This window comes from Chiloscyllium plagiosum, chromosome 28, assembly GCF_004010195.1.
Source record: "Chiloscyllium plagiosum isolate BGI_BamShark_2017 chromosome 28, ASM401019v2, whole genome shotgun sequence".
In the NCBI taxonomy this organism is placed as follows: domain Eukaryota; kingdom Metazoa; phylum Chordata; class Chondrichthyes; order Orectolobiformes; family Hemiscylliidae; genus Chiloscyllium; species Chiloscyllium plagiosum.
In genome coordinates, this window is record NC_057737.1 from 45,656,943 (window position 1) to 45,671,128 (window position 14,186).

A 14,186-nucleotide genomic window follows, 5' to 3' on the forward strand; every position below is an offset into this window, starting at 1 on the left:
TTTGTGCCAGCTCCCCATGTAGACACACTGGCTGAGCCCCTCAGTAAAGAAAATGCTTTAAGCCATCTCTTGAGCCTGCACACTCTGTCCCTGGCCACTCAGTGTCGGGACCATGGGAAAGTTGATAATTGTAGTTCTCCTCTTCAAAAGGTGAATTTAAAAATACAGATTCCTGCTATCAAGTCACCCTATCCACCTTTTTTTGTTTTGTGGAATTTGGAGTATTGCAGTTAGAGGGATGATGGCATTGAATGGTCTTTGGAGCAATTCTCCCTGGAAATGTGCCCAATAAACCTAGGAAGATCTGTTTGTTTACATCGCTGTCACTGTATTCAATAATACAGTGCCACATCCAGTAAAGACATGTTGTATTCGTAACTTCAAGCATGGAGGCACTTCCTGTGGAATTGGCTTTTCAAATGAATGCATGCAGGCTAGCTGAGGGAGCTGCCAAATGTCATGTGACCTCTTCAGAATCTCTCTCCTTTGCAAAGAAATTGAATCCCTTGGGTGGGCACGTACTGCTGGAATGAGCACACCAAAACTAATGTCATCTGTGGAGTTTGCAGCTGCAAGTGTGAATGGCTGCCATCCAATCTCTATCGTTTTAGGTACACAGAGGCTATTGATCATGTAACAGATTCTGGCCTCAGGTACTGAAATCTTTTATCTCCAGACTCAGGAAAAGGCTGATACAGTCTAGAGAAGTCACCTGTAGAGACAACAGCTGCAGAAAAATGTTCCATATTTGTCTTGGAGACCCTGGAGATTGTAAAACATTTAAAGTCACCCAGTTCAATTGATAAATCCAAGCCCATTGGATACCCTGATATGAAAGCCAAAAGTACCTGACTTCATGACCTGTTGAATGTTCTTTTTCTTTTGAGGGATTCGGCAATAAATTTGATATGACGTTTGTTAGTTTGAATTCAAACAAACTATACAATTCTATAGTGGAAAAGTCTTCTGCCTTCACTTGACTGAGCTAAACATGCATTCCTTTTAATGGTTGAATGTGGTGTGTGGATGATAATATGGTTAGATTTCTTTTGGGTGAGAGAATAACTATTTATTTTTAAACCTACTCTTTAATATAACCAGATGCTAAAGTAGGCTTATAAACACATGCCTACCTTTCCAAAACAACCAGACTGATTGCAAGTGGTAAGGGTTATCTCTCCTCCCATGGCCAATACAAGAATCTTCGCTTTTTGCACTGTTTCTCGGTCACTGCATCAATATGATTTTGGTTTCAGTTTGTGTGCCTTGTGTTCAAGTTAACATATTATACTTCAGCTAAATGGGGAAGATTTTACAATACTTACAGAACTTGAGTGCTTGTCATAACTGTTCATCACATGTAGTACTCATGTCTTTCTTTGGAAATTGAATTTTTCCCTTTTTTGTTCTCTGGCTCTAGTTGAAAATAGAAAAATAAGTAGCACAAACTTAACCCTTTCCAAATGTTTTGGATAACAAGTGTGGGTTTGTTGATTGTCCTGTAGAAAAAAATAACTTTTAACTGGTGTAGAAAAGCTGATTTTTGTTTTAAATATATGCTATCAGTTCAGATGAATTAATTTCATATACATTTAGCAGTACGGTATGTATACAGCTGTCAAAATGCAAGGATTTTGTGTTTTTCTATAACCAACTGCGAGGATTATTTGTTTGCTCAGGTTCCTCAATAATGCTTTATTCCTAAGGTTTGCTTAATGGGCGAATGCACTAATGAAGTGTAATGGTTTACTGGCTGGTTGTGACACAATACCACAAAAGTATACAAAATAGGAGCAGAAGCAGTCTATTTGACCTGTTGAGCTTACTCCACCATTCAGTAAGATCATGGTTGATCTGTTCCAATTTTCACATTTCCATCTCCTGATGTAAGACAAATAGCGACCAGCCGCCATGCAGTCAGGCTTTGGAGTTTTAGAAAGCAATATTGAAACCTAAAGGCTGTAAAATGTGTAAACCAGAAATGAGGTAGTGTTCCTTGAGCTTGTATTGTTCTTCATTAGAAAGTTACAGCAGGTCCACAATAGAACTGTTCACATGAAAGCAAGGGCATTTCTCCTAATTATCTTGATCATCTGTAAATTTAGCTACTGTGCCTTTTTGCTCATGTCATATTGGTCATTGATATAATTGTAAAATGTTGAGGCTGCAGTTTTTGCATGTAACTCAATGTAAATCAAAATAAGACTCTCATTTGTGTGTATTATGTTTACTGCAAGCCAGTCAGCCTTCTATCGGATTTTCTCCCACACCATGAACTCCTGTTTGCCAGCAATCATGTGTGGCATCATGTTAAGTGCCTTTTGAAATACAAGTACAGTACATCTAATGGCTTCCCTTTATTTACTTTGCACATTACTACTTCAAAGGACTCCTTTTAAAAAATGTGGTTTCTCATTCATAAAACCATGCTGGTTCTTCCCAATTCATCCTTGAAGTGTTCAGCTGTAACTTCCTTAATCAATTCTTTCCCACAAATTGATGTTGAGCTAAATGGCCTGTAGTTTCCTTTTTGTCTCCTTCCTTTTTTCCCTAGAGGATTTATTTGCTGCTTTCTAGTTTGATGGTATAGCAATATAAAACACATAGCAATATGTTGACTGTTTTGAATATTTTTCTAAAGAATCAGTGCACTACTCTAAGTGAAATGCTCTAACTGGAGTTAAGGATCTCTTTTTTTTTTTGTTTTCTTACAGTTGATAAGAATGGTGAGGTGTGCATCTCAATCCTTCATGAGCCTGGGGAGGATAAATATGGATATGAAAAACCTGAAGAGCGCTGGCTGCCAATTCACACTGTAGAGACGATTCTTATTAGTGTGATTTCAATGTTGGCAGATCCAAATGGAGACTCGCCAGCCAATGTAGATGCAGCAGTAAGATCTTTTGTTTTGAGTTGGGACTTCAGCACTAACATTGCTTCTCATGGCCAGGTTTTCTCAAACAAAATTAGTCTGAGGCTATAATGGTGTTCTTAGTAACATTGGTTTCCATTATGAGTAACAGCAAGACCAAGATTCTCATCTGGGGAGTCTGATCAGAGGTCAGATTAAATCCAACAGATTGTGAAATTCTAAGACCAGAACAAATGAACTCTTTTTTATTTTCATAATTTAAAAAATTATAAGTGGGATGAAGTGAGTCTAAATTGATAACTACTTTTTTAATATTATATATGATGTTTCTTTGTAATTTAGATTATCCTTTATTGATCCTCAATGGGGTTGCATTAAATTTTTCAGTCGTGTATTTTGTAAAATTTTAAGTCTTGGAAGTGACATCTCATTAATAAGTAGCAACTTCATTGAACACAGTTCTAGTCAGCATGTTGTCTTTTTAATAGATTTTTGGGGAAAAGTTAAATTTAATCATTTTGGCTGCTATTGTCTTGCTGTATGAAAACCTGGGAACAGGAATATGCTGTTGCCGTTCAAGTAGATCTAGATTGACATTTTCTTCTGATGATAATACCTAGGAATGCCCACTTCAGAGACCTAGTTAATTCAATTGCCATTTGGGAAATGCTGGTAGAGAATTCTTGTTGCAGTGTTCTTCATGTCACTCCCACAGTCAGTGTTACTTGTCACCTACACCAGTAGGCGAAAGTGGGTACTGCAGATGCTGGAGGTTAGAGTCCAGATTGGAGTGGTGCTGTTTCTGATAAAGGGCTTTTGCTTGAAACGCTGATTTTTTTTTTCCCCCCCTGCTCCTCCAATACTGCCTGACCTGCTGTGCTTCCAGCACCAGTCTAATCTAAAATACACCAGTATGCCTTGGAAACTCAATACTATCAGATGGCATCTATGATGAAGTTTGCTTTGGACTCTACACCAACTGTACTTAAATTTGCTTCTAATATATTCATGGAATATGGGTATCACTACAAATCCAGCATTTAATGTTAAACAAAAACTGCAGATGCTGGAGTCCAAAGTAGACAGACAGGAGGTTAGAAGAATGGAGCAAGCCAGGCAGCATCAGGATGTGGAGAAGTCAATGTTTTGGGTGCTAACCCTTCGGGACTAGATGAGGAGGTAGGGGGAGCTACAGATAAAGGGGTTGGGGTTGTGGTGAGGTATGTAGTGATAGGTGGACAAAGGTAGTGGGTATGACCTGGTTGGTGGTTGGGAGTGATAAATCTGGTTGTTAGCTGGTAGGAAGAGTTGGTAGGTGGAAAGGAGATGGGACAGGTGCGAAGGATATTGAAACTCTGTTAAATCCCTTGGGCTGTAGGCTGCCCAGGTGAAAGATAAAGTGGTGTTCCTCAAAGCTGCAGTCTGATTCATTGCAGCAATGGCAGAGGCCAAGGATATATGTTGGAGGGGAAATTGAAACGGGCAGTGACTGGGAGGTCAGGCTCTGTTTTGGGCCAGGCGAAGATGCTTGGTGAAACTGTCAACTAGTCTACATTTGATCTCACTGATGTAGAGAAGACCATATTGGGAGCACTGGATGCAATAGACTAGGTTGGAGGAGATGAAGGTGAACTTCCATCTCACCTGGATGGAGGTGAGCGAGGTGGTGTAAGGCAGATGTTGCATCTTTTTCAGTTATGGGGAACGTACGGGAGGGGTTGGTGGAGAGTGGTGCGAACCAAGAAGTGGTGTAGAGCATGAGTCCTTGCAGAAGGCAGGGAGGAGTGGAGAGGAGCAAGATGTTCTGGGTGGTAGGGTCAGATTGAAGTTGGTGAAAGTGTTTTGAGGTTGTGTTAGAGGTGGAGGCTGGTGGGGTGGAAAGTGAGGACAAGGTGGGGAGAGATCCTATCTTTGTTTTTGGAGGGGTAGGTTTAGAGTAGTGGAACAGAGAATGGAGGTGTGGTGGAGGGTTGTCTGGATGATTGATTTGGGCTGGGAGGGGAGGGGGGAGAATCATTGTTTGAAATAGGACATCTGGGATACTTGGGAGTGGAACTTCTCATCAGAGCAGATGTGATGGACGAATTGGAAAACAGGCTGGACTACTTGCAGGGTGCAAGTTGGGAGGAGGCGGAGTCCGGGTAGTTATGGAAGTCTTGGTCTATAGTAAATATTGTTCCATAAACTGTTTCCACAGATGGAAACAGATCAAGACCGGGGAGGGAGGTGTTTGAGATAGACCAGATGAATTTGAGGGCAGGGTGGAAGTTGTTAGCTAATGTTAATTGGTTTCATGTTTTTCTATTTCACAAAAAAACTTAAGTTTTTGACAGGATTGGACGTTACAGATACTGGCAATTATGTTTCTGACCCCTTTGTTTGCCTTCAGTGTTGATTGAAATCTTGGCCCCTTTTTTTCACCTTGAGAAAACATTGTTTTACTTACTTAGTAATTCAGCACGAGCTGAGGTGCACCTGAGCAAAGGTTGGCGCTTAGCCAGCTTTGTTGCAGCCCACTGGAGTTGTCTTGTAATGGTTGCATATTTGCATCCATTCTGGTTGGAGAGAAATAGCCCTTGGCTTAGTTATTTTTAATGAGCCACCTCCGATATCCTGCAAGACACCTCCAGGACTCTTAACTCAACTCCTGACTCGTGGCAGCAAAACCATTGCACCACAGGAGACCCAGTCCTTGAGTTACGATATTTACTAATCCGCCTGTTTCGATATGTTATTACACACCTCCTGGAGTAGGTAGGATTTGAACCTAGGCCTCCTGATCAAAAGGTGGGGGCACTACCACTCTGCCACAAACCCTTCGACATATTTAGAAAGAAGGCAGAACTTTGATATTGATCCCAATTTCTCAGCATAAAAATATTCAACCCATGAAAGTTTGTACAGTGCAGCCCTTGAGTTAGCCTGAAATGCAACCATTGTGTATACTTGCCATTGCCAGCCTTGATGGATCTGCAGTTACTTCCTGGTCACTCAGCCCTCATTTTGCTATTGCGTATTGTAGTTTAACATACTTTGTTAGAGGAATGAGTCACATTTAACTGGTTTTTGGATACTTTCACATTAATGTGGAAATTCAACATCCTGGTGATCATGGTTTTGTTGGATTTCTTATGACACCCTCCCACGCTGTCTTGCCTTCTGTATATCTTTTGTGAAAACCATACTAAAATTTACAGCTTCTGATTTCTGTTGTAAATCACACATCTCTCCACTTCTTTGAACTTGTATAGTGAGATTATCCACTCCTGTTGGCTCCTTAATTAGTATTTGAAATTCGTAATGTCCTGCTCCTGCCGAATGGTTACATCTTTTGACAGTTTTGGTGGATATTTAGTCAAAAGAATACTTGCGCAAAACTGTTGCAAAATGAAATTTTGGCACCTTTTTTACTCTGCATGTTAACGGAACTGAGAAAGCAGGATTCAGGCATAGTGTACAGTTCATCATAGTTAATTCTGTCAAAGCTCTGCCTGAATGCTTGTGGAGCTGACTTCAAAATGGACTCCAGCATTTATTAAAACCTCCTGTTGAACATGAAATTTCTCAGCACTCTTGTGTATCACTGTACAGTTCAGGTCTCACCCTGCCTGCCTGACATCTATCAGTTTTATGATCTTCATATCCTGACCAATACTTAAAAGTTATCTCATTGTTGCTTTCACTGCAGTTTTGACTTCACAGTGTACTAATTGCTTTCCTACACTGGCTGTAATTGCCACCAAACTAAAACCTCTGTGTTTGTACTATTTGTTTTTGGCCACCCTGAGGGAACACATTATGCTGCAATTTGAATTTCATGATTGGAAAATAAGTTTGTGTTACATTAAGAGTTTATGATCATCTTGGTATTTTGCCCTGTGATTTGTATTCACCCTCCTGCAACTCCCCAATTTTTAATATTTGGGCAACAGATGAATGTACTCTGATTTTGTTCGTTCTTTTCTCTGGCTTACAATTGTAGAAAGAATGGAGGGAAGACCGTAATGGGGAATTCAAAAGAAAAGTTGCACGCTGTGTAAGAAAAAGTCAAGAAACTGCATTTGAGTGATGTTTCGTTCACCAGGAAGCTTCACTTTCTGGTAAGGAAGATAGTGAACTTTCAATCGAGTGCAAAATTGACTAATTAGGATCTTTCCACTATCAGGCTGTTTTGTCATGTTGATTGATTGGAGAGAGTTAAACAGTAATAATATAGTTTTTTAATTTATTGTCGAGACTTATGAACAGCAAAATGCACAGATTGGACTACAGCACCACCTCACTGGCCTCCTGATGCTATTGTTTTAACCTTAGATTTGATTCCCTGCAGTATGGCAACAGGTCCTTCGGCCCACCAAGTCCACACCGACCCTTCGAAGAGTAACCCACCCAGACGCATTCCCCTACCCTATATTTACCCTGACTAATGCACCTTACACGATGGCCAATTTACCTAACCTCTACATTTTTGGATTGTGGGAGGAAACCGGAGCACCTGGAGGAAGCCCACGCAGACGCTGGGAGAATTTGCAAACTCCACAAAACAGTCGCCCGAGGTGGGACTCTAACCTAGGTACCTGGCGCTGTGAGGCAGCAGTGCTAACCACTGAGCCGCTGTGCCATCCCAAGTCCAGCAAGTATGGACAGTTGAAGCCTTTAAGGTCAATGGTATGACTTGATCTACTGCACATGCCAAAGCAAAACATTATCAACGCTTAACTCTTATTTCACATTGACTTCAGGATGAGACTATAGTCAGATTTAGCATTGTTTGAGTTGTATTCCAGTATCTGAAGTTTGTGCTATAGTTCGAGAGCTATGCTTATCGTTGTAAAATTCTTTCCTGCGTGGTACAGGTCAACTGAAGTACCCAAGTCCATTAAGCTCCAGGTTTGCTTTACTGTCTCATCTGATCTTTTGTCACATAGTTGCTAGCATCCAAATGCTATAAATGTCACAAGTCATATGAAATGGCAGGAGTAAGCTATTCTGCCCCATAAGGCTGTTCTACTTGTTCAGTCTACAATGTATGCCTGGCATTTTGGATTAATTTTTTTTTCTTTAATTCCTGTTGAAGGTGAATTTACTGAGGCTTGGTGTCTTCAAAGGTAAAACTCTTTGTAAACTAACCAGTGATACATGAATTGATAATTGGCACTGTAACGCAAGAACCATCTTAAGTGAAGGTGCTTCCTTTTTTAAAAATACCAATGAGTTTCCCAACTAATGTTTGCTACTGGGAGCAAGCATAATGAGATTGAAAGGCGCCCTGAACACTTCCTCCCACAGTTTGCAGTCCTGTGGATTAAGCCAACTGGTTTGCATGTTGTCCAGGACAGCAGCATCTCCTGCAGATTCCACCAAGAATGACTAATTATTTAGTCTTTTTATTCAATAACAAAATAGCTTTGATTGTCCATCTGCCCTTCAAGATAATGGTGAGCTGCTTTTTTTTTTTGAACAAAGAATAGGTTTTAAATAATTTGACAGCCACATTGAGAGGGTACCACACATAAAGTAAATTTCATTGCTTTTGGTATTGGAGTCAGATTAGACATGGAAAGGTTTCCTTCAAAAAGAAAAGCAAAAATGAACAAGTTAGGGTCTTGCAATGTGTAGTTTCACAATTGCCTTTACTCATACAAACATTGAAATTAGATGCAGGAGTAGACCACTTACTGCTGAGGCTCCTCCACTGTTGACTAGGCTCACAGTTCGTAAGCCAAGTCAATTTTAGCTCCTGCTAGTGAAAAGCCTTAAATGTCACTTAAAATTAATGATGTTTCTTCTCAACTGGCAGCTACGCCCTGTTACCAAAATGTAGGTGATATCCAATCATTTTCGATGCATGTATTTTCTTCAAGTTTACACTATTTCCATATCAAGCCCCACCAATCAGCATAATCTCTTTTTTTTTCTTTTCCTCCCATGTTATTTTCAATAGTGCTGGGGAAAATACAACAAACTTATTTGCTTCAGTGGCCTTTGGGCATACAAGTCTTAAGAGTTGCTCAGATCAGTGAGAATGGAGGGGTAGAGTAGTATGAATGTGGTGAAAGGGATTAATATTAATCAGCAATTAAATAAAACACAAGTGAAACAGTCAGGGAGAGCTTGCCAAGTATGGAAAATTGGAAGTTAGCAGTTGCCTGATTGAAGCTCCCAGTTGTAAATCCTTTACCCTTAATCTTCCAGTTAATATGAAATACAGGAAAATTGGAGCCACTTGGTTTCTTTACATTTTGTAGAATACTAATGAATCAAATTGGATTCATTAGCATTCTACAAACAACTATAAAGAAACCAAGTGGCTCCAATTTACCTGCATTTCATATACATTGTGGCACAATCCCCAGTAGTGTATAATTAATCAGTTACTGTTTGAAAGGAAGCTAAATTGATATGTTTTACACTGGGAAAATAGGTTTTTCAGAGTTTTAAGAAATCTGTTTAAAAAATGCTTTTGAGATCTCCACAAGAGACTTGTAGCCCATGTGTGAGGCTGCATCTGGTGTACTGGTAGGATATGTTTGCTTTTAAACTATGGTATTAAAGCTTGTTTTAAGAATTTGCACTAAATTGAAGCAATAACTAATGGGAAATTTGAGTTGCAGGTCTCCAATTAAGAACCAACATGGCACTGTTGACTTTCTGCACTCAACCCACCAATTGTTGGACCTCTTCAAACTGGTAACAAGTTGGAAATCCTGGATAGGCATTATGGAGCTGCGAGTGAATTATGCCATCCTCATTGTTGAGTAAAACCTATCGTGCCAACTTGGGGAGGGGGGGACAAAATGATGCATCAGGATTCCTGTGAACTGCTTTGACCTTCAGGAGAAATTGTAAAGACGTGTACATAGCACAACATTATCTGGATATTCTATATACTGTACTTAGACACCCACAATATGCATTGTACCAAATTATAGCTTGCTTGTAGTTAGAGAATCGTGTAAATTCTGAAAGATTTTAGCAAGGGGGCTTTGTGCATTCAATTTTCTTAAGTTTACTATTAAAACGAAACCAGTCTTGTAAAAGGTATCTTGCACTGTCAAACTGAAAGTTGCATTTATCAATGTTTTAAAATGGATTCCATTGTGAGAATGTTTTGCCAGATATTCTGATGCATTAACACTTGGCCTAAAATATTTTGGGCATGAATAATTTGCAGATGTTCAAATTTAATATGCAGATACTTTTGGTTCTACAGCAAGGGGTTAAAGTTTATACCTGAATTTGAAAATTAGCCAAGGTGACCTCATTAGTCTTCACTGCCCAACTGCTGAAACAATGTTTTGAGCTTGACTTGTGGGGAGTGTTTGAAGTAGGTTTCACATGTTTAGGTGTAGGCTTTCACCCTTCTCAGTGGGAGTTTGAGGACTTTTTTGGTATTAAAATGCTGTTTGTGTGTGTGCGTTTTCTTTCCTTTCTAGCTATAATGCAGATTTTCTGCTGGAGTGTACAAAGAGAAATGGTGATGTATATTTTCATGTAATTTGATTTTTGGAATTCTGTCACCTGTAGTGAAAGTTCTTCCAAAATATAATTGTTTTCCAGTATGAGTTGTCAGTTTCAGTTGTGTAAAACCTCTCAATTGCACTTTTGTTTCATGGAAATTATTAAAATTTGAACTCAAACAAAATAGGGATCCAATGGATTGAACTCTATGCAACTAATTGTACTTTAGTACAATAACTTACATTCTGCTTACAGTGTACTTGAATACAAGCTTAAGACAGCTCTTGTTATATTAAATATTTTAAATACACTGCACACTTTAATTTTTATACTTTTTTGGGGGTTGGAGCTAGCATAAATCTAGGAAAGAAAGGGGAGAGATTAGTTCTTGCACTTCACTAGTGAGTACTGTGTCTCTTACAGAATGTAGAACATATAGTACAGTACAGTGACAGGTCCTTCTGCATTGTTTAATTTCACTCCTTCATGGGTGAGACCTCCTTTGGGATCCAGTACAGTTTTGGATTGAGGGGCACTGGGCTGTTAGTATTGGCATCACAATGCACAGTAATTTTAAATCATCTATTCACATGTGGGTAATTTGCTTTGACTTGTCAAGCCCCCTGAACAAGTGGAACACTTGTAAGATTTATTGGATTTTAAAATTGACTTTTGGATGGATGGGCAGACTGTAGCTGAGATGTGGGAGGCAGTGTTAGGTCAGAAACTCCCTTGATAGTCAGTGCTTGTGGTGTGCCTGAGAGTGAATATTGGAGCTGCAGGTTCTCAATTTCAGTATTAATGAGATGCTGTTATATCATGCAAAAAAACGTCCATCCGGTATAAATAGCAGAAATGGCATTTTAACTTTAAAAGCAAAGTGATTTAAGGTCAGGGGAGTATCATCTAAATGAGATGCAAAATTGGAGAAAATATTAAAACTATTTTAGGGTTGTTGGTACACCAACTAAATCAGATGAAACTATTATCAAAGCAAAGATTAAACTTTACCAATTAAAAGCGAAGTTGTAATCTCCAGTTTTATTCCTGACTAATAAGATTTTTAAGGTACTGTAATGGAAGTGTTGAATTTAAGCTCTGGGAAATTTACAATAAGGGCTATAATGCTGACAGTGAGCTTAAGTGGTTTAAAAGTACATCCAAGAAAATCCCATGCTGAGAACATGGATTAAAGCCATAGAAAATGCAATGACATGTTTAGTGAAAAGTCTTTCAGGTGTATTATGGGAAAAACCACAAATCAGTGGTGAGACCGATGCCCTTGCTAATGAATTAATACAACAAGGAGTAGTCCTGGATTCTGAAACTGTGCAACTCACTTGACATTTAAAATTTGAAGCTCCAAAATTAGTTTAGCCCAATGCTAACTATAGAGACTAATCATGTCTGCAATTTCTGAGGTTGAATCACTTTCCGAAGTAACTGAGCCAGACAATAATATTTCCTGAAAGAGAAATGCATGTGTCAAGTGATCCGAAACATCAGGACCTCTTTTAGCCAGGAATGTACTGTTCCTATGTTGTCAGTCATTATGCATTAAGTACAATATGCCTGTTAAAGGTGTAAATTAAAGCTTTTGCTGCAAAATTTACTCCTGATATTTATTTTTATTAAGGTGCTATGTTCATTTAAACTCAATGCTAGAAATCACAGCAGTATTTTCATGTTAATGTTGCTAGACAACATTTGTTGCATTTTAGCATGCAAATAGAGAAATGTCCGGCAACGTAGTGAACAGCTACCCTAGGCACAGTCAATGACTTGCATTTATACAGTGCCATTTAATGTCATGACATCTCTTTACAAGCATTATCAAACAAAATTTGTCATTGAGCTACATTGGGTGAGGACAGATGGAATTTAAGGCCAGTGGGTTTCACAGAATGGATAAGATTTTAAGATGGAAATATTGTATACCCAGGATATAATGTAGATCAGCAAGCCTAGAGGTGAGGGAGTAGAACTTAATGTGAATTGGCACATGAAAAGCCAGAGTTTTGGATGGCTTCAGGTTTGTCAGGAGGTAAACCTTCGAATGTCAGCAAAAGCATTGCAGCGAAACCAAGATACTACACATAGCTTCCCTACAGTATGGAAGCGGGCCAAGTGGCCATTGAGTCCACACCAAACCTCTGAAGAGCATCCTTATCCCTACCCCTGCATTTACCATGGCTAATCTGCCTAATATATTTTGTGTAACTGCAAAGCATGTAGCAGAGTTGTTTTAATGGAGAACTGTAACTATCTTATACTTTGGGAGAGGTAGGTGAGTGCACCCTGGACACCATATGGGCAATTTAGCATGGCCAATCCACCTAACCTGCACAGTTTGGATTGTGGGAGGAAACCCACACAGACACTGGAAGAATGTGGAAACTCAACTGCAGACAGTTACCTGAGGCTGGAATCGAACCCGTGCTCCTGTTCTGTGCCGTATTGGGGATCTGAAATAAAAACACTACTTGAGAAATTCAGGAAGTCTGGTAGCATGTGTGGAGAGAAACAGATATGTTTAGTGTCTAATGTTTATACTCCACTTGAGCATTTTCCAAATTTTTTATTGCCATCTTTTATTTTCTCACCTAATTCTTTAATTTCTCATCTAATTCTCATCCTAACCATCAAATTTGTTCTTCCTCCTTTTGCATGTGATAATGGAGTTCCATTTTCTGACGATTTTGGAAGTAGGTTTCTTCTGAATTTTTCACTGGATTTCTTAGTGACTACTGTTGTACCAATACCTAGATGTACTGGTTCCCACAAGAGGGAACAGCTCTGTGACCGCCCACTCTGTGACCGCCCTCTCTGAATTTAAGGCCTCTGTTAGATTATGGTTAGGCCGCACTGGGTTGAAAATGGATTGGTTTAATCATATTAGTTGCCTAAGGAATGGTATAGGATCAGGGACTGAAAGTAAAGGCTTCAGTCTTGATGTTTAGTTGGAGGGAATTTTTGGTCACCCAGTCCTTGCTACCAGACAAGCAGTCTGACAATTTGATGCAATTCAAATGCTTTTTTAAAAAACGCTTGTTAGAAATTTCCTTTTACATAGTTAGAGTATGGGTTACTTGTTAATGGGAGAGGTTAGGGTAGAAACAGTCTTTTTCACGGAAGAGATGTGGTGGGTTTAGTTTTACTTTGGGGAAGGTGACCTATAATTACTTTTGTGTTACTGTAGCTGACCTTTTGGATTTTTAAATTTTCTTTATAAACTTAGACATATTCCAAGATGTTGACTCCTTGCTGACCACTGTTCATAAAGCTGGCTGTCTTCAGCTGCATGGCAATAGCTAGTTCATCATTCTGACCTCAGTGGTGGAAAACTGAGGACTGGGAAGCTTTTAAAGAGCAACAGAGGATTACTAAGAAGGAAATACGCAGAGGGAAAATGAGGTACGAAGGTAAACTGGCCAAGAATATTAAGGAGGATAGTAAAAGCGTTTTTAGGTATGTGCAAGGCAAAAAAATGGTTAGGACAAAAATTGGGCCCTTGAAGACAGAAACAGGGGAATATATTACTAGGAACAAAGAAATGGCAGAGGAATTAAATGGGTACTTCAGATCTGTGTTTGCTTGTGTCTTCCCAAGTGATCTCCCTGAGGTAACAGTGGCTGAAGGACCTGAACTTAAGGGAATTTATATTTGCCAGGATTTGGTGTTGGAGAGACTGTTAGGTCTGAAGGTTGATAAGTCTCCGGGGCCTGATGGTCTGCATCCCAGGGTGCTGAAGGAGATGGTTCGGGAAATCGTGGATGCGTTGGTGATTATTTTCCAGAGTTCAATAGATTCAGGGTCGGTTCCTGAGGATTGGAGAGTGGCTAATGTTATACCA

The 14,186-nt window shown here is 39.4% G+C and overlaps 1 protein-coding gene across 3 annotated transcripts in view; it reads left to right on the forward strand.

Moving 5' to 3' along the window:
• Positions 1 to 10,517, forward strand: part of ube2g1a (ubiquitin-conjugating enzyme E2G 1a (UBC7 homolog, yeast)) — a 71,549-nt gene extending 61,032 nt beyond the window's left edge. For 2 of the 3 annotated variants that reach the window (XR_006315833.1, XR_006315832.1), the window contains exons 4-7: positions 2,715 to 2,893; positions 6,855 to 6,972; positions 7,950 to 7,980; positions 9,487 to 10,517. Coding sequence is in view for 1 of the 3 variants with exons in the window: in XM_043718815.1 (XP_043574750.1) it covers positions 2,715 to 2,893; positions 6,855 to 6,941 (266 nt within the window). In the remaining 2 variants the exon portion in view is untranslated. The remainder of the gene's footprint in view (positions 1 to 2,714; positions 2,894 to 6,854; positions 6,973 to 7,949; positions 7,981 to 9,486) is intronic. The other variant, XM_043718815.1, reaches the window with a different exon arrangement.
• Positions 10,518 to 14,186: the final 3,669 nt, after the last annotated feature.